General features: G+C 39.6%; 3 protein-coding genes across 3 annotated transcripts in view; 2 read left to right on the top strand and 1 right to left on the bottom strand.

The window, feature by feature from the left end:
- Positions 1-1,824, bottom strand: part of LOC125844206 (K(+) efflux antiporter 3, chloroplastic) — a 39,363-nt gene extending 37,539 nt beyond the window's left edge. The window contains exons 1-2 of the mRNA XM_049523471.1: positions 1,580-1,824; positions 923-1,294 (exon numbers count right to left, since the gene is read on the bottom strand). Of these exons, the coding sequence (XP_049379428.1) occupies positions 923-1,294; positions 1,580-1,615 (408 nt within the window). The 5' untranslated portion in view covers positions 1,616-1,824. The remainder of the gene's footprint in view (positions 1-922; positions 1,295-1,579) is intronic.
- Positions 1,825-9,703: 7,879 nt separating this feature from the next.
- On the top strand, positions 9,704-11,295 carry LOC125845715 (uncharacterized). The gene is made up of 2 exons (XM_049525254.1): positions 9,704-9,967; positions 10,897-11,295. Exons 1-2 carry the CDS (start codon positions 9,704-9,706, stop codon positions 11,293-11,295), a joined length of 663 nt encoding a protein of 220 aa, XP_049381211.1.
- Positions 11,296-18,623: 7,328 nt separating this feature from the next.
- Positions 18,624-23,219, top strand: LOC125845714 (uncharacterized). Its single transcript, XM_049525253.1, has 3 exons — positions 18,624-19,417; positions 19,493-22,122; positions 23,161-23,219. Exons 1-3 carry the CDS (start codon positions 18,624-18,626, stop codon positions 23,217-23,219), a joined length of 3,483 nt encoding a protein of 1,160 aa, XP_049381210.1.
- The last annotated feature ends 1,077 nt before the right edge of the window (positions 23,220-24,296 follow it).

The following is a 24,296-nucleotide window of genomic DNA, read 5'->3' as shown; positions in this document are numbered from 1 at the left end:
CGGACTCTTCACTTTTGATGCGGCATCCGTGTCGGATTCTCCAAATATACACTACTTTTGGCAAATCCGACGTGCACCCCTTGGCATTTTTGAAGAGTCCGAGCAACATAGGTTTCCAGTGATTAATATTTTATGTTGAAACGCTAACAACTGAGTTCAGATAAACTCAGTGTAACAAGTATAGTAAAGGTCAAATATCAACAATTCAAAGTTTCTTTCATCAAATCAAAAAACAGCTTTATTCTTTCTCACTGGAAAACACAAGTTCAGGCAAGTAAATCTTTGGGTTGAACTTGGGTGTAATATCGATATCATGGACATACATGTTCTAATGTTAACTTAGGATAGAATCCAAGATACAATGTGAGCTGATATTGTTCACATTGGCTTTTGACAATACCGATCAAATGAAGGCATATAATTCACTCAGATCAATGTTGTCATGATGTAAGGCAAGTGAACAGGTCTACAAAAACTATCATGTGTTTATTCCTGGATATTTTCATTTTGGAAGGCAATTTTAGAAACTAATATCATGTAAAGGGCTGCTTTTCCTTGTTAGGATACACTGAAAGATATACCTTCCCATATAAACTATCTGCATTACAGCAATATTGACTAGAAACTCGATTTGGTCTTAAGATCATGAAGTGTACTCACTAATGCCTCAATGATGACATAGGTAATCTTGACGCCAGCTAAGGCCTTATTTAACCCTAAAATTCATCAGCAAAATTTACTTCACTAAAATAGTCAACTCTGTTTTTGACTAAAGTATCAAATAACAAAAGGAGAGTAGCACTTGATTTGAAAAGCGGAAATCTTTCATTAAAAAGTACTTATCTGTTGACACATACACGCATAACCAATTATAACATGAAGCAAACAACAAGGAAGGACTTGAATAATGTATTCAACTCACAGGGCTAGCTTTTATGGTCTTGAAGGCAGGAACAATGAGTACAGTCACAGCTAAGAATGTCAAAGTGTCTAACCCAAGGTCATTGATAACATCAACAGCACTTGCAACATCAAGTGATGCATATATCTGAAACCTACACCTCAAAGATTTTTGGTGTTTTAAGATACAAACTCCTCTTCCGCTGTACGAAGATGAAAAAGGTGTACGTTTGCAAACACCATTTGTTCCCGAAGATGGATGGTTTATCTTGTGATATGAAGAAATATGAACGGATTTGTTATAGGCATATGATAGATTAGAATAATGTGGATGCAAACAAGAAGCAGAAAAGGTGGACCAGGTAGACCTCGTTTGAGCTCTTACATTATATCCCTGCAAGGTAAACATATTATTTGTCATTTATTTGAGTGTATATATGATCACTAGACAATCTTAAAGAGATGCAGAGACTATAAAAGAAAAGGAGAAATTCAGATGAAAGCAGCACTAGGAGAAAGGTAAATAAGGTTATAGTGGCATTTATGTATTGCAGAATTCAACCATCTGGCTACAAAATTAGATGTGCAAAATAGTATAGCATTATAGGGTAATAGTAGTATTTGAATTTGAAGATTATGATGAATTTATAGGAGGAAACCTGAAGAATACAATTCATACCTTGGGAGCAGGATAGCGACGGATGAAGTCACACATAGTATTTACTATGAAACACACAAAGCATTGAGCAATGGGAACATCAACAACCCTCCCTCACTGTTAATTTTTTATATTGAGAATATGAATGGTGAGCAAAACCCAAAAGGGAATGAAGAGGGTGATGAGTGGCCACGCTGATTGTTGCTGTTGCTGTTTAGAGAGAGAGAGAGAAAGACAAAAGAGTTTTAGAAGAAGGATTGAGGAGCTCGGAAGCAATGATTCATGGACCAAAATGGATGTTGAAGATTTTCTCTGACAAACCCCCTTTTTTACGTGGCCTTAATTTATCCCAACCAATTTCTTTTGAAAATGCCCATAATTGACTCTTTGGTGGCCTAATACTCATTGTAAACATAATCTTAGCGTATAACCAGAGGTGTCAAATAAGCGGGTTGAATTGAAATTGAAAAAATCATATATATATATAAAAGAGAACTCTAGGCCCGCCGACGTGGCACCACCACAAACCAGAATTTCCTTTTAATTTATTTATTTCCAAAATTAACCTTCCTTTTCATGAAAAGTTGTGACTTTTATAAAGAGTTGCAGCTTTTACGAAGAGTTGCGACTTTTATGAAGAATTGAAACTTCTATGAAAAGTTGCTACTTTTATGAAGGTTGTGACTTTTCCAAAGATTTGTGCCCTTTCCGATAAGGCACAATAAGCATTTGTTCACACTACCTTTTGTTGTCTATAAATAGAGAGATTTCCTCTCATTTTAAAACAACGAAAATTCTGAACTTCTTCTTCTTCTGCATAATTAAATATTCCAGTACTTTGCTCCTGTTGAGTAGCTCCCTGACACTATTGTTTTTGTATCAATACACTGCTGAATAGAATTGTTCTATCTTGAGAGGATCTATTCCTTTAAAACTTGGGTACTAGAGGGGAATAATTTCATTAAGGAGACAATGTGAATTCAGTGGGCTCCATTTTTTCCTTTCTGTTTCATTCGATTGTTACAGATGCTGATATGATTTTTTACAGTCATTAATTTATGTTTATGTTATTAATTGCTATTTTTAGTACATGTTTTAAACTTTGTTCTTTATGCTTATACTGTAGATCATTATGTTGAAATAAACATATGTTAGAGTTTAATGTAATCATTAGACTATTGGTGTCATGTAGATTAGAATTCTTAAACTTGTGAAATGAATGACTTTGATCTTTATAGAGTTTTCCGTGACCAAAAGAATCATGGTATGTCCAAGAAGGGACTTTTGAGTGTTCAGAAGTTGTGGTGGTTTCACACTACCTTGGAGTTTTAGTTATTCAATTTTCTATCTTCTCAAGGGATTCAATTGATTAGTGACATAAAAAAAAAAAAAAGGAATGTAGTGGGATGGTAAGTATTGTACTCAACCTTAATCAAAAGTTTGGGGTTCAAATTTCGGATTGGAGTCAATGAATTACCCCTCAAAGTAGGATGAATCCATATTAATCAAATCTTAAAGAAATAATTATCTCCTTATAAACATTAGATAAAGTTTTAACCATATTGATCGAAACATAAACAACAAAATATGTCTTTTGGCTATCAAAGTAGTGTCATCGATTGCGAATGATTTTGAATAAGGGACTTGCCAAGACATCATTTAATCCAAATTATTTGAGCGACATACATTATTTCATTGAACTCCAAGAGAAGTGTTTTTATATTTTAATTTACTTATCAAGTACACAACTAATTACATAAGATGTATAACATTTAGATTCTATATATAGAGACCTTGAATAGAAGAAAAACTCTCGCAATTGATGAATAAAATGTTTGTACCACTTTTCAAAAATACAAATATAGACAGTGAAACAATTACATATATTCTCTAAAGAATTTGGTGATGAAGAACTAGAGTAAAATGAAGAATTAATAACAAAATGCATAAACAATTAGAATCAAATCTTTTTGGTTTTAAGATTAAAAAAATATTTCATTTCATCTTTGGATAAAATATACTTGACAATTTATCGTAGGGCTTTACCCACTCGAAAACACTTATATTATCAAATGTTCAGAAGCAGATTATTGACGTAGTTCACCACTGCGCGAAGCGCGGGCAATTTACCTAGTATTAAAATGAATTGAAATAGAAATTGGGTTGAGTCATGGCCCTCCTAAGTTTACTTTGGCTCAAATGAGCTTAAAAATGGGTTGGACTCAAATGGGCTTAAAACGAATTGGGTCAAAACCCGCTCAATTCGACTCACTTTAATCTCAATAATTTTAATATATTGTTATTTAAGTTTTTTATAACCACAATTTGAATTTCAACTCAAGAAATTTTTTAAAAAGAAGTTATAAATGGATAGATAAATCTTAAAAGATATAAAATAGATAGTAATATAGGAACACATATTACATCAATGAAAATAAAGAGTCTTAAAATGGGTTGAAACTGGAGATTAAATTGGGTTCAATTGAAGATTTTCTTAAAATGGGTTAAAGCTTGAATGGGTTGAGATTGAACTCAATTCAAATTGAGCCCAACCCTTAAAATTATGGGCAGGTTGGGCGGGTTACCTATAGTTGAGCTCATTTTTTACACCCCTACGTATAACTATTTAGGAAATTAAACCTAGTACAATAAAACTTCACTAAATTAATATAGGTGGGACCATAAAATGTTATTATTTTGTAGAGGTATTATTTAATCGATAAGTTAATATTTATTAATTTAAGAGTTTTTTGAGATTTAGTGAAGGTTATTTTTTATTACATCCAAATCATCGGTATCTTACTAATTTATGTATCATATTTATTGAATTTATACAAAAAAAAAAATGCATCATACATAGAGTATGTGTATGGGTCAAATAATATTTTTTTTTAAAGATGATACAATACTTTTGGAACTAGTTATGCATAAGGAAACACCTATCACATCTAGATCTCTTCACAATTTTATGGTGCAGTTCGAAAATACAACATCGGAACTTTTGGATGCAATAAGAAAAGTTAGAGACGAACTTCAACTAAATTTAAATTTTAACAAAAATAAAATAAAAATACAATAGAATTATATTTCACTAAAATGTCTTAGATATATTTGTAAATTTAAAGAATTATTAATTTATAATATTAATGGGATCATATATTTATATAGGTGTCTTTTGAAAATATCTTGTCTTATTATTTTATTGAAATGAGTAATTTTTTCCATTGGCCCAAGTCGGGACCGAAGGAAAATATTATCTTAGAGAGATTATTAATTTACTGAGTATTAATTTAGTAATGCTTTGTTGTACTAGTATGCTCATATTAGCCTTCATTTGTTATTCGTCATAACAAAAAAATTTGCATTGAATGAGTGGATTGTCCATTGAGTTAATACATGAACTACTTATTCATATTCCCTAAGTTCTATGAACCTTTATGGATAAGAATGTATCTATTTATAATGACACTTAATATGGTGGCTTTTGGATTAATTTCTCAATCTATAAATAGGGTTGTTCTTTTACCATTGTAAAGATACACAAAAAGACATGAAGACATTTGAATAAGATGATCTCCACATTCTACCCTCCATATATCTTGTCTATATTGTTTGTGGTATATTGCTTATATTTTACAACACATTATCATTATGAGACTCTAGCCAATTGAGATTGAGATTGAGTTTTTCTTTAGCTCATGTTCTGGTTGATCTCGTTATGAGAATCAATAAGGAAAAATGATAACTACAAAAATCAAGTTATTATATGCATAAAATCAGGTATGTTTTTTCTAGAATCTTTTTATGATTTAGAATACAATTGTATTAGGTCACTAACATTGACCAGGAACCAAAGACATATACTGTTACTGATTGAATATGACATGCTCTACAAAATTCCTTGAATGGAAGAAGGTATACAATTTTAGTAGCATAAGTTTGAATATTATTTTGATTATTTTGAAAGTAGGTCTCCCCTACTTTTTTATTTTTTGACTTAAAAGTCAATTCAGTTTGACTTTTTATTTTTTACTAAAAAGCTACCTTTTTAAGCCAATTCAAATGGGCTCTAAGTATCTTGGGGTCATGAGTGGGTCTGCAAGGGGCTTTAGCGTATCATGTGACCTGGATCCCCACAACCAAAACAAGACCTTAGTACGAATGATTGTTGTGATGGTCCAGATGTGCTAGCATGGCCACCTCGGCAAGTACTATAGGACCCTCAAGGTGTCTGTCCACCCTCGACTACGGGCATAGATGCATGAATGGGCCCCGATGCTGGAAAGAGTCACCACCTTTGTGCGAACTGCTACCTCTAGATGAGGCACCAGTGACGAATAGGCCCTCTTGGGGTCTCCAAACTTCTCTCTCACTATCAATTCTGCCTCTTTGGCAGTACTCATGTTGTATTGGAAGGAATCCCCCTCTCGAGCTTCTAAACATATAAGATCTAACGGAAAAAGTCAACCCTCTTACGAACCTACGGACCTTCTCTGCCTTATCTAGAACAATGGTCATAGCATGCCTAGCCAAGTGATAGAAACAGGCTTCATACTCTTGTCACCGACAAGCTACCATGTCTTAAGTCCTCAAATCCCAAATGACTCTCCTCTGTCACGCTCCAAGGGATGAAGAGGTCATAAAAAGAACTATTTAACATATCCCAAGTAACTGGAGGAGACCCAACTATCCTAGACCCACACACATCCTCCACCACTCTATCGCAAGCCTCGGAGCTGGAGTGAAACATAACGAACACCATATGCATCAACCATACCCACCGCCTATAGCAACTCGTGGCATATAGTCAGAAACTCGTGAGCGTCCTCACTCTTCCCACCCTAAAATTGGGGTGGTTTTATTTTCTGAAACCACTTATATCTACACTGTTCTCCTCTGCCAGGTCTACCTCGGGAGAAATCTATACACCAACAGTCGATGCGAGACCCACTAGTGGCTGAATAACCAAAGCTTAATGCTGCTCTAGGATCTGAGACCCTCTCTGAGATCCTTGTAGTGTGCCTACTGCCCCATCACACTGAGAGAAGCTCTACAACACACTCACCATCCTCAACAATGTATCCTGAAACAAGAGAGTTGCTACCTGCTCGGGAGGAACCTGGTCCTCTCCAATCTCAACTTGTGGCTCTCGGAGACCTCTCTAGCACAATCTCTAATTGGTGCCACTTTATGGGCACAACCTCTAGTTGGTGCCACTCCACAGGCACAAGCTCTATCTTGGGCCCTACCTCTAGCTGGGATCTCAGCAACTGCATGAGATCGTTTTCCCCTCTACCACCAAAAAAAGTAGCTCTGGTCATCGTCATCTTCCAATAAAACATGTAGAAACGCAGTATTAGAGAAGGTAACCATACATGATAAGAAAGAATGAATAAAAAAAAGTTTCCTAACAATCGGCAAAGGTATCACATATGTACAACCCAAGTCTAAGTAGAGTCTCGGGGATCGGTATGCATGTGAACATGCCTATTTGCATCAATTTTGGAACACTATGATGAGATATCTTATTATTGATGTCGAGGTCTGTTCTAGCGAGTGTTATTGATGTCGGGGACTATTTTGGCAAGTATATTGATACTAAGATCTGTTTCAGAAAATGTTAATAATATCGAGGTCTATTCTGGTATGTGGTATTGATGTCGAGGTCTATTTCGACAAATGTTATCAGAGCCCAGGTTCATAGGTCTTATGTGTGTATAAGTCAAATTTAAGTAGAGTTCCAAGGATCGGACAGAGACATATGTCATGTCCCGCCACTTTACTAGTCAAATTTTGCAGTCGGATAGGAGTAGAAGAATCTAGAGTTGTGGAGAGGCTTATGGAGAACTTTAGAACCCCTTAGATATTTCAAGATGGCTTTGGAATATCCTAGAATATATAGAGAATTCTAGAGAGGGACTAAAGTGTAAATATGTTAGGGACTTGTAAAGTAATTATTATTTGCACTTTAGCCCCTAGGTTGTAGTATAAATAGAGGGGGCATTCATTTGTAAGGCATCAAGAAAGTTGTAAGCAATCTTCCACAAAGCAATACAAGTCTTCTTCCTAAAACTCTCTAAGTCTTTCTTGCATTCTCTTAGCGGTCTTAGTTTAAAGGGCTTACTTGAGCTTACAAGATCTTAAAAGATTAGTTAGTAATTTGTCAAGTGCCTCATGGAGCTTTAGTGAGACTCTAAGTCCGTGACAACGTGGTATCAGAGCAAATGTTTAATACTAAGAGAATGGCCAACGAAGGAGACTTTAATGCCGCTAGCACTACTAACGTCAAGCTAGATGGTGGAAAGAAGAACCGCAAGGGAAAGAAGTATCTTAAGAGTAGCAAGGAAATGCAACTCGACCCTACATCAAGCGAGGCTCTAACATCTCACACACATTGACGATGACCGCAGTGAGGAGCCTATTGATGTCACACTCGGAGAGGAGTGGATTGTAAGGGTTAAAATGGTGAGGCAGGCCGTGGAAGGCAGACTCTTGAACGAGGTCGATGGAAAGTTCAAGACTCTGGAGGACTTCACCCTTGAGGAGAATAACCACATCCACAAGGAGTTGAAGGGCTGCCAGCGTGCCGAGTTTCAGATGAAAGAGGTTATCACTTCCTTGGAGAGTCAGCTCATAGAGGCGTTGAGCACGATTGAGACCATGAAGGCCAAGATGAAAGCACTCAAGGAGGGCGTGGAAGTTGGATGATCATCGTCGTTTGACCGGGATAAGGAGGTCGAGGCTCCCAAACCACTTATGTTCAAAGGTGTCCGTGACGCGCAAGAGGTGGAGAATTTCCTTTGGCATTTGGAGAATTACTTCAAGTGCAATGGGGGTGAAGAGCGATGAGAGTAAGATCAACACCGTTGTGTTGTATCTTTCTGAGATGTCCATGTTGTGGTGGAGGCGTAAAGAGTCGGAAATGAGGAACAAACTTTGCACCATCAACACTTGGGAGCAATTCCGAGCAGAGTTCAAAAAGGCTTTCTTCCTTAAAAATGTTTTCTATGAGGTGAAACACATGTTTAGGGAGCTGAAGTAGATATGCAAAATACGTACATATGTGAAGGAGTTCACAACCCTCACGCTTCAGATTTCCAACCTCACAGATGAAGATATGCTGTTCCACTTCATGAATGGGCTGCGAAATTAGGCCAGGATGGAGTTGGAACGCCGACATGTCAGGACTATTGATGAATCCATCACGCAGGCCGAAGCTTTGATAGACTTCAGGCATGAAAAGCCTGACAGAGCCAGATGAGAGGAGGTGAGAGGTAGTCATGACCATGGTGGGGGAGATCGTGGCAAAGTCGAGGAGCAGCAGCCACATCCCAAAAATCATGACACTTATAGATCCGATGGCAAGAAGTCTGGACGTCATGGCGACATGGAGAGAAAGGCAGAAACCACCAAAAAAATTGGCTGCTACTTATGTGATGGGCCGCATGGCTATGCAAGGTGCCCTGAACTGAAGAGCCTTGGTGCTATCCTACGAGAGCGGAAGGAGAAGGATGCACAAGAGCAAGGACAAGGCGTAGAGACGATACAGTTGGGCTTGATAGGACTATGTGGAGCTATCATGAAGCAACCAGGGAAGCCAAGAGAATACGGCGCACAGTATGTCGACATCACAATTAATGGAAGAATCGTTCGTGCTATGGTCGACACGGGTGCAAAGACTAATATCATGACCAAGACGGCAGCGACAAGGCTGGTGCTGAGTTATAGTCCAAGTAACACCCAACTTAAGATGGTCAATGCACCATCGACTCTCGTGTGTGGAGTCACGCATGGAGTAAGCATCAGGTTAGGTGAGTGGTAAGGTAAAACCAATTTCACTATCGCTCTTTTAGATCTCTTTGACATAATTTGTGGGAAAGAGTTCTTCTAGCAGTGCCACGTGGTGATCGATCCTTACCTCCAACAACTCTTGGTCATGGAGCAAGGAGGATCATGCATGGTGCCCTTGGTTAAGGTACCAACGGTGAAAGGACGAGTTCGACTAATGACCATGCAGATAGTAAAGGGCCTTAAGAAGGGAGAGCCAACGTTCATAGCCACTATTGCAAGTTCGGGAGAAGACAATGGTGCTAAGGAGCCTTTACCACCGATGTAGAAAATGTCCTTGAAGAAGACTAGGACATGATGTCGGACGAGCTACCGAACACTCTACCTCCTATGCGCGAGGTAGATCACAAGACTGAGTTGGAGGTGGGAACCAAGCCACCCACACATGCACCATACCGCATGGCTCCACCCAAGTTAGAAGAGCTAAGGAAACAATTGAAAAAGCTCCTCGAGTCCGGTCACATTCGCCCGTCCAAAACACCTTATGGCGTGTCGGTTCTATTTCAAAAGAATAAGGACGGGTCATTGCGCTTATGCATCGACTACCGGGCGCTCAATAAGGTAACAATTAAGAACATGTATCATATCCTGCTCATTGCAGATTTGTTTGATAGACTTGGACAGGCCAAGTACTTCACCAAGGTGGATCTCTGAAAGGGATACTACCAGGTGCGTATTGCGGAGGGGGATGAGTGAAAGACAATGTTTGTGACAAGATACGGAGCTTATGAGTGGTTGGTGATGCCTTTCGGTTTAACCAACGCATCTACCACCTTTTGCACGTTCATGAACAAGATCTTCCATCCCTACTTGGACCAGTTCGTGGTAGTGTACTTAGATGACATAGTCATTTATAGTAACACCTTGGATGAGCACGTGGAGAACTTAAGGAAGGTTTTCCAAGTCTTACGGGAGAACCAACTATATATCAAGCGGGAGAAGTGTGAGTTCGCCCAGCATGAGTTGCACTTATTGGGCCATATCATCAGCCAAGGCGAATTACGGATGGACGAGGCTAAGATCTGAGAGATTAAAGAGTGGGAGACGCCCACAAAGGTGATCGAGCTAAGATCCTTCTTGGACTTGTGAACTACTATCGCAGGTTCATAAGTGGCTACTCCGCTAAAGCCACTCCACTGACCAAATTATTGAAGTAGAATAAGCCATGGGTGTGGAGCGAAGAGTGCCAAAAAACGTTCGAAAGTCTCAAAACCGTAGTGATCAAAGAGCCGGTCTTGACACTGCCCGACTTTTCAAATACCTTTAAAGTACATACGGATGCCTCAAATTTTGTCATTAGGGGAGTTTTAATGAAAGATAGACACCCAATAGCATTTGAGAGCCACAAGTTAAACGAGACCGAACATCGCTACACGGTGCATGAGAAAGAAATGACGGCCATCATACATTGCCTACGCACGTGGAGACACTACTTACTAGGTTCCAAGTTCGTGGTCAAGACTGATAATGTGGCCACTAGCTACTTCTAGTCACAAAAGAAGATCACCCCGAAGCAAACTAGGTGGAAAAACTTTCCCGAGTTCGACTACGTCTTGGAGTACAAGCTGGGAAGGGGCAATGTTGTGGCGGATACACTTAGTGGGAAGGTTGAACTTGCTGTCATTACTACCGCGCATTGTGACATTCAGGATGCTATCAAGGATGGCATGCAACACGATCTGAAATCCATGAAGCTTATGGAGTTGGCCGCCCAAGGCAAGACAAGGCGTTTTTGGGTGAAAGATGGTTTTTTGCTAACATCCGAACGGAGGGTTTATGTACCCAACTTTGGGTCGATCAAGTGGCGAATCATTAAGAAGAGCCACGATACACCGTGGACTGGGCATTCGGGGCAGCGACGAATAAGGGCGTTGATCGAGGCAATTTAGTACTTACCACGCATGTGGGACGACATCGAGTGCTATGTGTAGACTTGTCTTGTGTGACAAAAAGACAAGGTAGATCAAAGGCAACCGGGAGGACTACTGGAGCCACTACCCGTAGCAGAACGCCCATGGTAAAGTGTGACCATTGTCGCACCCTATTCGAGATAGCCGAAACAGTTCACAACATGATATGGCTATCACTCTTATTTTGGAAAAAAAATTTGTTTTGTTTTAGAGTCGCCACCTAAAATTTAAGGAAAATTTTAAGAAAACCATTTTTTAAATATGTAAATGTAAACACCGTCTTTGATTTGTGAAACCAGTGAGATTCTGAATAAGGGTTTTGATTACTCGAGGGGAAGGTGTTAAGCACCCCTCAGAGCCTATCCGAAGATAGTCCTTAAACTCAATTTAGGAAAATATGATTAGGAAAACTTGTTTATTTATTTACTTTAAAAATCAATGATAAATTAGTTAGTTTAAGAAAAGAGTAAAATACAAGGTACGACATATATATGTCTTATACGCAAAAAGGTACAAATTCTATATTTTTCAGTTTTCTCTATACCAACTAATTATTTTGTTTCCCTTTATATTATTTTTTCTCATATCTACTATCTCTTTTACGAAGTTACTTATTGATTTTTATAATTTATAAATCCCTACACTTTCATATACATATTATTTTACTACATATAATCTATTGTCAATTTTTCCAAACAAGTAAATAAATATTGAATATTCATATGTTTTAAACAACCTATGTGTACATACCATACTTAAGATCACAAACCTTTATATAATATTTTAATATTTTAACATCTAGTATCATTTATTTTATTTCATTTTATTTTATAAAACTCCATTCTATATATTTTCATTCAAATTACACATCACATATTACTACATATTTATGCTCAACTACTATCTTATTTTTACGTCTTAATAAGACGACAGATTTTCGCAAATTCAGCATCTATATATTTTAGGATAATTTTATTATGATACACCTACCTATGTATATTGTTACATATGAATATATCATACATTTAAGTACATTTATTTATTTTTACAATATGATAAAATACTACCATTAAATCTATTTTATAAGACATATATATGTCGTACCTTGTATTTTACTCTTTTCTTAAACCAACTAACTTATTATTGATTTTTAAAGCAAATAAATAAACAAGTTTTCCTAATCATATTTTCCTAAATTGAGTTTAAGGACTATCTTCGGATAGGCTCTGAGGGGTGCTTAACACCTTCCCCTCGAGTAATCAAAACCCTTATTCAGAATCTGACTGGTTTCACAAACCAAAAACAGAGTTTACATTTAAATATTTAAAAAATGGTTTTCCTAATATTTTCCTTAAAATTTGGGTGGCAACTCTAAAACAAAACAATTTTTTTCCAAAATCAGAGTGACAACCATATCATGTTGTGAACTGTTTCGTCTATCTTGAAATAGGGTGCGACAGCTTGGCGACTCTGTTGGGGAACTTACTTAGGTTTTAACCTTAGAGAAATTCAATTTAGGAACAACATTTGTGATTCGTGTTTATTTTTCAGCTTGCTATTGATATATTGCCTTGACTGAAAGGTCGCAAGTGAAATCCAAACTTGTGTTCCTTATTTGTTTTAAGATACTACTTGTTACTGCTTTCCCTACATTGTCATTTGCACATTCTATCGAGTCTTGACCATACACGCACACACTGTACACGTGAGTGGTGTTCCTGCACTCCTTCGAAACTCTCTTTGGATTCCTTAGTTTAAGAGTTCGTGCAATTAAGATAGTGCACCTTCTTGCAATTACTCAGTCCCACTCTCAATCATCTAGGAACATAAACTTACTCTTAGAATAGGTCATGTTGCATAGCCTTAGGCAAGACAGTATACGGTATTGTCGTTGCATTTAGGAAACCACCCAAATGTCAATGAGTTTCTTCTTTAAAACTCGAGACATAAACTTTGTGTGAAATTGATATAAATTATCCAAACTTAAACACTTAACAGATTTGGAGCAAATAAACTCATCATACCCTTTACCCCTTCTTTCAGATGCAAATCAACCAAAACTTTCCTGATATCAGAATGATGACTGAGGTCCCCCGAACTTTGAAAGAGTGGTGGGGAAATATCCGAGTGGCCTACGGAAATGAGATTATGCTACACTTAGGGTCGTTAAATGATCTGCTAAATGTGGAGGCAAACAAGTCACGCATTACTCTAATGATTGAATTTTGGCAACCAACAACGGTGACCTTTCAGTTCACAAATTTTGAAATCACACCAACATTGGAAGAGATAAGTCAAATTGCTGACTTACCGTTGGCTGGCAGAGTACCTTTGGCCCCGTGCACTACATTAGGAATCAGTTTTCTTCAGTCTTTGGGTTTGAGGGTAGGCCAATGTTTGCGAAGAGTTGATGAATGATGGGTCAAGTTGGATTATCTGTTTAAAAGGTTCGAGAGATAGCTATGATAGGTTCCATCAAGAATTCTTCATCTCTAGGGTTGATTGGGAGAGACTCAGGGCTATTGTCTTCGTGACGGCCTTTTTGGGTATTATGATCTTCCCAAAGAAAAAAGGGTGTTTCGACATCAACCTACTACCTATGGTCATCTTCATGTTTAGGGGACCTATTAGAATGACTATCGTACCCATCATCTTGGCGGAAATATTTCGATCATTATCCCTTTTCTCTAGAGGATATGATCACTTTAAGTGAAGTAACTTGTTACTACAGATTTAGATGCTGGAACACTTTTATCAAAGACATGCAAAAAATGGCGCTGAAGCAGACTTACACAACAAAATCAGAAGCCATGCAATGAGATTGGGCATGTGGGATGCCCCAAATGATGGAGATGGTTGACGCCTTTTCCTGACCCACCTCACAGGGAACCGCATTCAATGGCGACTACCGTGGGTCTATGGCCGAGCTTTGTTGAGAACTAACCAGGCCTATTTCATTGAGTTGATTGGGTTGGAAGGCTTCCAGCCCTACACACCTTTAAGAGTCCTCCGACAGTTTGGGATTACCCAAGGCGTTCTACTATGGTCAAATATGGCATTGATAGAGGTCAATTATGAATGAAGAATTCTGATCGAAAGGATCGTTGCTTTGGTACAAGGATGGTGCGGTATTCTTGACTCAGACATGGGGGTTGAATCGTGGTGCACACCTGAATATTATACTTGGTTTATGATAAGAGGAATTCTCGCTAGGCCTAGCTATGAGGGAATCTTGGGGTTCACAGACACTCAAAGGTCAAATCAAATTGGCATGGAGGTATTGAACCTCATACACATCACTACGACCATGTATCAACAGGTGACCCCACGGTTTATCGACCTTCTCATACAGGCAGTTGATGATGAACCAAATTAAGAGATGGAGGAAGACCCAAAAGAGGATCCTATAGAGCCAACTGAGGAGATGGAAGAGGATCCAGAAGAATACTCAGAGTATGACCCTAGAGATGGATGAGTGATGCATATAGAGGATGAACATGTTCCAACAGTAGAAGACGCTCACTCAGAATATGGTTCCATAGGGTTTGATGAAAGGGAAGATTCAAACAACTGGGAATGGAAAATCGACGAATCTCCAGAGTATCACCCGGGTTCTTACTATGATGTGGACGATGATGCTCCAACCTAGCCGTAGATCATCTTTCTTCTTTGAATTCCCTTATAAGCTCTTTAAAGTGCCATGTGGCCTATCCCTCTTGTACGCCTTATGGCCACCCCTGTACTTTAATTTCTTCGACTTCCGACCACCTACATCGTTGTAATAGCCAAACCTTCATCAATGGAGTTATATTTGCTGCAAATCTAAAATAGGTTTAAATGGATCATTTATTATTAAACTAATTGCAACGTAGGCCTACCTCAGGCAAAAAAAGGTTCTATGTTAGGACGCATTTTGAATGTCGCCGAATTGGCATATATATGTGTTACATCTACTTATTTGTTACAACTTTCAATATTTCCCAAACTAACATAGTTTTATTTTTCTTTGTTTTCCTTTCTTTATTAATCCCCAAAAGTACGTTGATTTGTGTCGACTTGCAAATTGGTTGACTCACGATACAACCTTCAATCAAAGGGAAAAATTAGTGATAAAGATGAGTTCAACGCTGCCGCAAACATAATAGTACCTATTGAGAATCCTGAAAGTTCTCGAAGTATAGCTGACATTCAAAACGAGGAGAAAATGGTTCACATGGAACAAGAACTCGAGATCTTGAGGGAAGAATTGCGTCAAGTGGGAGACTTGGCCAAACTATCTGCGACCACTTTCCCTACTTTCAAGACACCCATCTACTTCCAAAAGGCTGACTTGCCTTCTACCGACTTACTAAATCAGCCAGAACTGACTCAACACGCTCCTACTCATGATCGAGTTCCACCAGCTTCTCCAACCGTAGTCAGGACCGTTCCTGACCTTTCTAATCGCGACCTTACCATACCTTCAATGCAGCAGATACATAGGGCTCATGTCACCGCTCCCTATGAGACACATGTTCCACCTGTATATACTGCTGGAGCTTCTACCTTCACAACGCCAGCTGTGGTTAATATCCCGTACGAAGTCGATCAATATGAAGAAATGGAGAAAGATGCTCGGTTGAAAGAAGATGCATCGATAAATGCCAAGCTTCAGGGTCTGAGAAAAGCATTGAAAAGCTTACAAGTCACTAGAGGGACAGAAAGTCTGGATTATGATGACTTGTGTATCCATCCAGACATTGACAAGCCGGTAGGGTACAAACCACCGAAGTTTGACATGTTCGATGGAAAAGGCGACCCACACGCACATTTGAGGGCATACTGTGACAAGTTAGTCGGTGTAGGGAGAANAACTGAGGCCGCGAAGGTGCAACCACCACTAGATGAGAGTGAGCTCTCGAAGTTCTTTATTCGAGCTCAAGAAGGTATCTACTTTGACAAGATGAAGAGGGTGTTAAATCTGGGAAAAATCAGTCTATGGTCGCAGTGCAAGCTGCAAGTAGGGCTATACAATCGGGTTCCATTGGCGGTATCAAAAAGAAAAGGGAGGATGTTTCAACTGTCACTTACCAACCAGGAGGACCATCTCACCGATACCCCAATAATCCCCAAATCGTTGAGCATACTTCATACGCCCGAGTGTATAATATCCAACCACACTATAATCCACCCCGAGCACCAGCATACCAAAACCCTTGAAGACCATATGTTCCTGTCCAAGAACCAATTCACCAAAATAGACCAGTATATGCACCGAGACCACGTTCAAATCCTGAAGCTAGAAATGCTCGCGCTTACACACCGATTGCTGAACCCTATGCTCAATTGTTTGAGAGGTTGAGGACAACGGGAGTGCTGCAACCAGTTGAAGGAAAACTTCCTGATCCAATCCCTCGTAATTTTGATGGGAACAAGCAATGTGCTTACTACTCGGGAGTCCAGGGACACAACACAGAAGATTATTATGGTTTGAAGAACCAGATCGAGTCTTTGATCAGGAGAGGAGTAATCAAATGCACTCCAGCACCTCTCAATGTGAACAACAATCCCTTGCCAAATCATGAGAATCGGGAAGTCAACATGGTTACTCTGGATGACGAATATGGGACCCCCGACTATCCAAACATAGATGAAGCGGATGCCATGACATCTTCGACGCAATCTGTTATCACTTTTCAACTAAGGGAACCTCTGACTGTCCAAACATATCTCCCACGAGTTGTAGTGACCACTCTAATTGCTAGAAAGCCTGAGTATGACACCAAAGCAGTCCTATGGGATTATCGAGCGGACACCAACGACAAGATGATCGACACTGTCGTGGCTCAAGGGATGACTAGGTCGGGGAGGTGCTACGCCCTGGAAGACCTAAATCAAAGAGTTCTCGGAAAAGAACATAATCCAAAGAAGAATGCTACCGATGCTGAAGCCACAGAGTTTTGGAAGAAGATGCGGTCTAAAGACTATTCGGTTAAAGAACAGCTAAAGAAGACGCCAGCCCACATATCCATTTGGTCTTTGCTTATGAGTTTTTAAGCTCATAGGAATGCTTTGATGGAGGTGTTAAACGGAGTGATGAATAATTCCAAAAGAGACCAGAAGTGAGACCTTAGTTGCAACGATTGGAAGAATAGTGGAAGCTAACAAGATTTCTTTCCACGATGATGAGCTGCCTGCAGAAGGGGCTGGTCACAACAAAGCACTTCATATCGCAGTCAAATGTTGTGATAAAATTGTGACTCGAGTTTTAATTGATGGTGGCTCTGGATGCAATATCTGTCCTTTCACCACTCTAAGGGATTTAGGTGTTAATATGGGAGAGATAAGGGAAAGTCGTGTGAAAGTCAGAGCCTTTGATGGAGCGCAAAAAAGTGTTATTGGAGAGATCTATCTCACATTGCAAGTGGGGCCGACAGAATTTCCCATCCTATTTCAAGTGATGGATGTATCATCCAACTACAACTTGTTGTTGGGAAGACCATGGGTTCACATGGCAAGAGCGGTTCCTTCCACTCTTCACCAATGTGTAAAGTTTGAGTGGGGTCGCATAGAAGTTACCATCCACGGAGAGCTCAGCCACCCCATTCATTCTGTTCATTCTATCGCAGTCATCGTGGAGCTAGACGGATCCACTTTTCACACTTTGGAAATCATGCAAGCTATAAGGGTCAATGAGGGAGCAGAGCCCGAAGATACCAAGTTGTCAAGTGCAGCGAAAATGGTTGCGTCAGAAATGTTGAAGTATGGATATCAGCCAAAGAATGGACTTGGACCTAAGTCTAATGGCATAGTTGAGCTGATCCAGCTGATGCATCAGAGAGGCACCAACAGACTAGGATATGAGCCTGCTTCAGGAAGAGACTGTCACGGGTCAAGCGATACAATCTTTGTACAAAAACAAGCTTTGATTCTAGATCAAGCTGGCGTTGATGACATCGTAGAAGGATTAGGCAATCTGTTCGTGGCCATGGCTGGAGAAGAGGAAGGGATAAATCTCAACAAGTTGACTATTCGTGATGCCAAACCTAGAGAAATCTTGCAGAATTGGACCACCAGCCCGTCCCTGTTTCAACCAGAGTCCTGGTAGTGTGGAAAAGTAGTCTTAATTTTAAAAATTCGCATGATCAAATTGAGGCTTGAATCATGCCCAATCTTTTGTTGCTTGCCTCTTCTAAAAGCTAGAATGCTTTGAAATAAGTCTTTATTTTCTTTTTTAAAAAATCTCGTTATTTTAAATATCTATTTATTTTTACTTACCTTTTGCACTTTTCAGCACTCATATTAATAAAAATCCTCGTTCAACGGTTATGACATGTAACGAATCCACCGAGCAAGGTGAAAATGATGAACAAGATCACAAAGAGTATGATGAAAGCATGATGCCTAAAAATCTGCCACACGAGATCGAGCAGGTTGAAAGTCAGAAGAAACCCAATATGGATGAAACAGAGGTTGTCAACTTAGGAGATGAGGAAATCGTGAAGGAGACACGAGTCAGCATACATTTGGAGGCTGAAAGAAAGCAAGATTTAATAGAATTGCTTAAGCAGTATGTTGACGTATTTGCTTGGTCTTATGATGACATGTCAGGATTAAGCACTGCTATTGTCTCACACAAATTATCGACTGATCCCACTTGTCTACCTGTTAAGCAAAAGACAAGAAAATTCAAGCCGGATTTGAACTTAAGGATCAAGGAGGAGGTAACTAAGCAAATTGAGGTGAACATTGTAAGGGTCACAAATTACCCCACATGGTTAGCCAATATTGTGCCTGTGCCAAAAAAGGATGGAAAGATCAGAATATGTGTGGACTATCGAGATCTCAACAGGGCCAGTCCTAAGGATGATTTCCCTCTTCCAAATATTCATATACTCATCGATAATTGTGCAAAACATGATTTACAATCATTTGTCGATTACTTTGCAGGATATCACCAAATCCTGATGGATGAAGATGATGTAGAGAAGACATCGTTTATCACTCCATGGGGAGTGTATTGCTATAGAGTAATGTCATTTGGTCTCAAAAATGCCGGTGCAACCTACATGAGGGCTATGTCTACCCTTTTTCACGATATAATCCACAAGGAAATTGAAGTGTACGTGGATGATGTCGTTATCAAATCCAAAAGAAGTTCAGACCACCTGGATGACTTATGAAAGTTCTTCGAGAGGTTGCGTAAGTATAATCTGAAGTTGAATCCAGTAAAATGTGCATTTGGAATACCCGCGGGAAAACTATTAGGATTCATCGTTAGCAAGAAAGGCATAGAGTTGGATCCATCAAAGATAAAGGCAATCCAAGAGCTACCTCCACCCAAGACCAGGAAAGACGTGATGAGTTTCTTGGGAAGATCGAATTACATCAGTCGGTTCATAGCTCAATCTACAATGATCTGCGAACCCATATTAAAGTTGCTGAAGAAGGATGCAGCCACAAAATGGACAGAGGAATGCCAAAGGGCTTTCGATAGAATCAAAGAATACTTGTCCAACCCAACAGTATTGGTCCCACCAGAGCCTGGAAAGCCTTTGTTATTGTATCTATCTGTCACGGATAACGCATTTGGATGTGTATTGGGGCAGCATGATGAGACAGGTAGAATCGAGCAAGCCATTTACTATCTGACCAAGAAGTTCACACCGTACGAGGCAAGATACACCCTGTTGGAACGAACATGTTGCGCTTTGACTTGGATTGTGCAAAAATTTAGGCATTACCTGTCTACATACACCACGTACTTGATCTCAAGAATGGATCCACTAAAGTACATCTTTCAGAAGCCCATGCCTACGGGTAAACTGGCGAAGTGCCAAATTTTGTTGCGTGAGTTTGATATTGTGTATGTGACACAGAAGGCCATCAAGGGACAAGCCTTGGCTGATCACCTCGCAGAAAACCCGGTAGACCAGGATTACAAGCCGCTTACAACCTATTTCCCTGATGAAGAAGTTTTGTTTGTAGGAGAAGATATATCAGAGTCATATGATGGATGTAGAATGTTCTTTGATGAAGCATCAAACTCTATTGGAGTTGGAATAAGAGCAGTCTTAATTTCAGAAACAGGTCAGTATTACCCAATCTCAGCTAAGATTAGGTTCTATTGTACCAATAACATGGCGGAATATGAAGCTTGTATTCTCGGACTCAGGATGGCCATTGACATGAACATCAAAAAACTCTTGGTGATAGAAGATTCCAATTTATTGGTTCACCAGGTACAAGGAGAATGGACCACTAAGAATGTCAAGATCATGCCTTATCTGCATTGCATTAAAGAGTTGAGTAGGAGATTCGCAAGGATTGAGTTCAAGCATGTCCCTGGAACTCAAAATGAGTTTGCCGATGCTTTGGCAACATTGTCCTCGATGATTCAACACCCAGACAAGAATTACATCGACCCTATCGATATAGAGATACATGATCAACATGCATACTGTTTTCATGTAGATGAGGAACTGGATGGAAAACCCTGGTACTATGACATCATAAGATTGATAGAAGCACAAGAATATCCTGAAAATGCCACAAGCAACCAGAAACGGACTTTGAGGAGGATGACCAATAATTTCTTCCTTAACGGAGAAATCATGTATAGGAGAACTTCAGATTTAGGATTGTTGAGGTGCGTCGACGCCGCAGAAGCGACAAGGCTTTTGGAAGAAATACATGCAGGAACATGTGGACCTCATATGAATGGGTTCACTTTGGCAAAGAAGTTTCTAAGAGTCGGATATTTTTTGATGACCATGGAGAGAGATAGCATTCGGTATGTGCAAAAATGTCATCAGTGTCAAGTGCATGGAGATTTTGTACGGGTTCCACCGAGTGAGCTCAATGTGATGGGTTTCCCTTGGCCATTTGCTGCTTGGGGCATGGATGTTATTGGACCCATAAAGCCTCCCGCGTCAAATGGACATCGTTTCATTTTGCTGGCTATCGATTATTTCACAAAATGGGTCGAAGCTTCGACATACAAGGCAGTGACTAAGAAGGTAGTGACAGACTTTGTTCGCAACAACATAGTTTGTCGGTTTGGAATTCCAAAATCAATCATAACAGATAATGCAGCCAACCTCAACAACGATTTTATGAGGGAAACTTATGAAAGGTTCAAGATTGCTCATCGAAATTCCACAGTTTACCGGCCACAGATGAATGGAGTAGTTGAGGTTGCAAATAAGAATATCCAAAAGATCCTAAGGAAAATAGTGGATAGTCACAAGCAATGGCACGAAAAGTTACCATATGCTTTACTTGGTTATCGCACCACAATCAGACCATCAATTGGGGCAACTCCTTATATGTTGGTTTATGGTTCAAAAGCAGTAATACCTGTTGAGGTGGAAATACCATCTTTAAGGATTATCCAAGAGGTTGGTCTGGACGATGCAGAATGGATACGTAGTAGGCATGAACAATTGATGCTCATCAATGAAAAGAGGATGGATGCGATTTGTCATGGCCAACTCTATCAAAACAGAATGACCAAAGCGTTCAACAAGAAAGTCAAACCTCGACGGTTCACACCGGGGAAGTTGGTATTGAAGAAGATCTTTCCTCACCAAGAAGAAGCCAAAGGGAAATTTGCACCAAATTGGCAAGGACCCTACATGATTCATAGAGTACTCTCAGGAGGAGCGGTAATTTTAGCAGAAATGGACGGCAGAGTGAGCACAAAGCCAATCAAGACGCTATCAAGAAATACTACATCTGAAGACCTCAAGATTAGCGTTTATTTTGTGTACTTTTGCATTTTTCAATGTAACAGAACTACGTCTAGACCTGACTTCCCACGGTGGGGTACGTAGGCAACCCACATCGGATCTGGTCTCTCTTAGAAAACCCAAAATCATCATTTCCATGTATTTAGAACTACGCTCGACATGAATTCCCTCGGTGGGATACGTAGGCAATCCTTGTCGGATTCGGTCCCTTACATTTTTCACTTTCCTATTGTATCTGAACTACGTACTGACCTGATTCCGCTTGGATATGTAGGCAGCCTGAGTCAGGCCCGGTCATTGCATTACATATTCTTACTTTTCCCTTGCATTTTTTTACTTTCCTATTGTATTTGAACTACGTACTGACCTGATTCCGCTTGGATACGTAGGCAGCTTGAGTCAAGCTCGGTCATTGCATTACATACTTTTATTTCTCCCACTTGTATTCGAACTACGTTATGATCTGATTCCTATTTTGGGGATACGTAGGCAGCCTGAGTCAGGCTCGATCAATTCTCTGCATACCCTTAGGCAACATTCCTCATAGTTAGCGTAACCTCAGAATATTGAAGAATATCGATCGTCGCAGTGTCTGCAAAAAAGTTAGGAAAAGCTTCATCAAAAGGGTAAAAGTTACAGGTGGCCTACGTTGGATATAGTCAACAAAATGGAAAGCTCGATGGACTTCGGAACATGTCATAATCTAAAACGCTGGAGAATTACTATATATATATGTATCTAATATACGTAGTATACTTATTTTCTAGAAAAACAAGCTAATTCTTTTCAAAAATATATTTTTTTTCACTCATCCATCTACCAAGTCTCTAGGTTAAGAAACTATGTGCGGTACTGACAAGGTGTCGAAGGATTCTAGTGATGAGGCTTCAGTCCACAAGTCGATGCAAATCAACACCCCCTCCCAAAACTAAAATTTTCTTTGAGCGCAAGAACATAGGAATTAAGAAAATAACATCAAGTCTCGGGGCATGCCCAGAAACGCCATTCGATTTCTCACAATCATGAGCCAAAATACTCTTTCTCTATTTCATTTCCTGGAAATACTTCAACTTACATTTTATGACTAAAATATATTTTGTTTAAATCTTTGCAGGTACGCTCAAAGATCCAGAACAAATGATGAAGAAAGAGGATCCTCGTAGAAAAATATAATAGTTAGCTTTCTTTCGAAATAACTCCACCAACTGGAGCTTGTAATCTAACCTCATCAACAACTCTGCCAATCAGAGACCACCATCTACCAGCGCCAAACTCCACAAGTCTGGGGTTGTACATAGCAAACATCGTCAAACTCCGCCAATCGGAGGCTGTACATATCAAACATCGACCGAACTCTGCCAATCAGAGCATGTATATAAGCAAAAGAAGCAACACTCCGCCAGTCGGAGACCACATCGTAGTGACGTCACTGAAGCTCCATCGATCGGGGGCAAGCACACATAGAAACACTATCACATGCCGATAATTAAATTTACATTACAATCTTTACACAGCCAGATACATGCTTTTACATTACAACAACCCCGCTAGCCGGAGGATTTACATTACAAGCTTTACACAGCCGGATACAAACTTTTTACATTACAACAGCCCCGCCAGCCGGAGGCTTTACATTACAAGCTTTACACAGCCGGATACAGGCTTTTACATTACAACAGCCCTGCCAGCTGGAGGCTTTACATTACAAGCTTTACGCAGCCGAATACAGTATTTCATATTTCAACAGCCTCGCCAGCCGGAGGCTTTACATCACAAGCTTTACACAGCCGGATACAGGCTTTTACATTACAACAGCCCCACCAGCCGGAGGCTTTACATTACAAGCTTTACACACCCAGATGCAGGCTTTTACATTACAACCTCCCCGCTAGTCGAGGGCCTCTACATTACAAGTTACTTTACCCACATCACACTCACAACACAAAAGAAACATCAACAGTCGTTTGAACATCTACACTCTACTCTTTACATTACTATTCAATTTATAATTTTTGAACCGCAACAGGTACTTTTCACCCTTTTACATGTTTTGCAGGACAAAGCATTACAACGAGGAACTCCCTCTTAGTAGCAAACTAGGACAAGTTAGTGCAATGTCAAGCATCACTAGCTACGTCAAGGATTCACTTTCAAATCTCAACTCAACTCGATTTTCAGAAGTTTAGATTTAAAGTTCACTCATAGCTCTTTCAAGTCTCAGTTCATTGTAACTTGACACTGGGGCATCCT

This window comes from Solanum stenotomum, chromosome 11, assembly GCF_019186545.1.
Source record: "Solanum stenotomum isolate F172 chromosome 11, ASM1918654v1, whole genome shotgun sequence".
In the NCBI taxonomy this organism is placed as follows: Eukaryota; Viridiplantae; Streptophyta; class Magnoliopsida; order Solanales; family Solanaceae; genus Solanum; species Solanum stenotomum.
The sequence above is the reverse complement of the archived record's forward strand: the minus strand, read 5'-3'. Positions and strand labels throughout refer to the sequence as shown.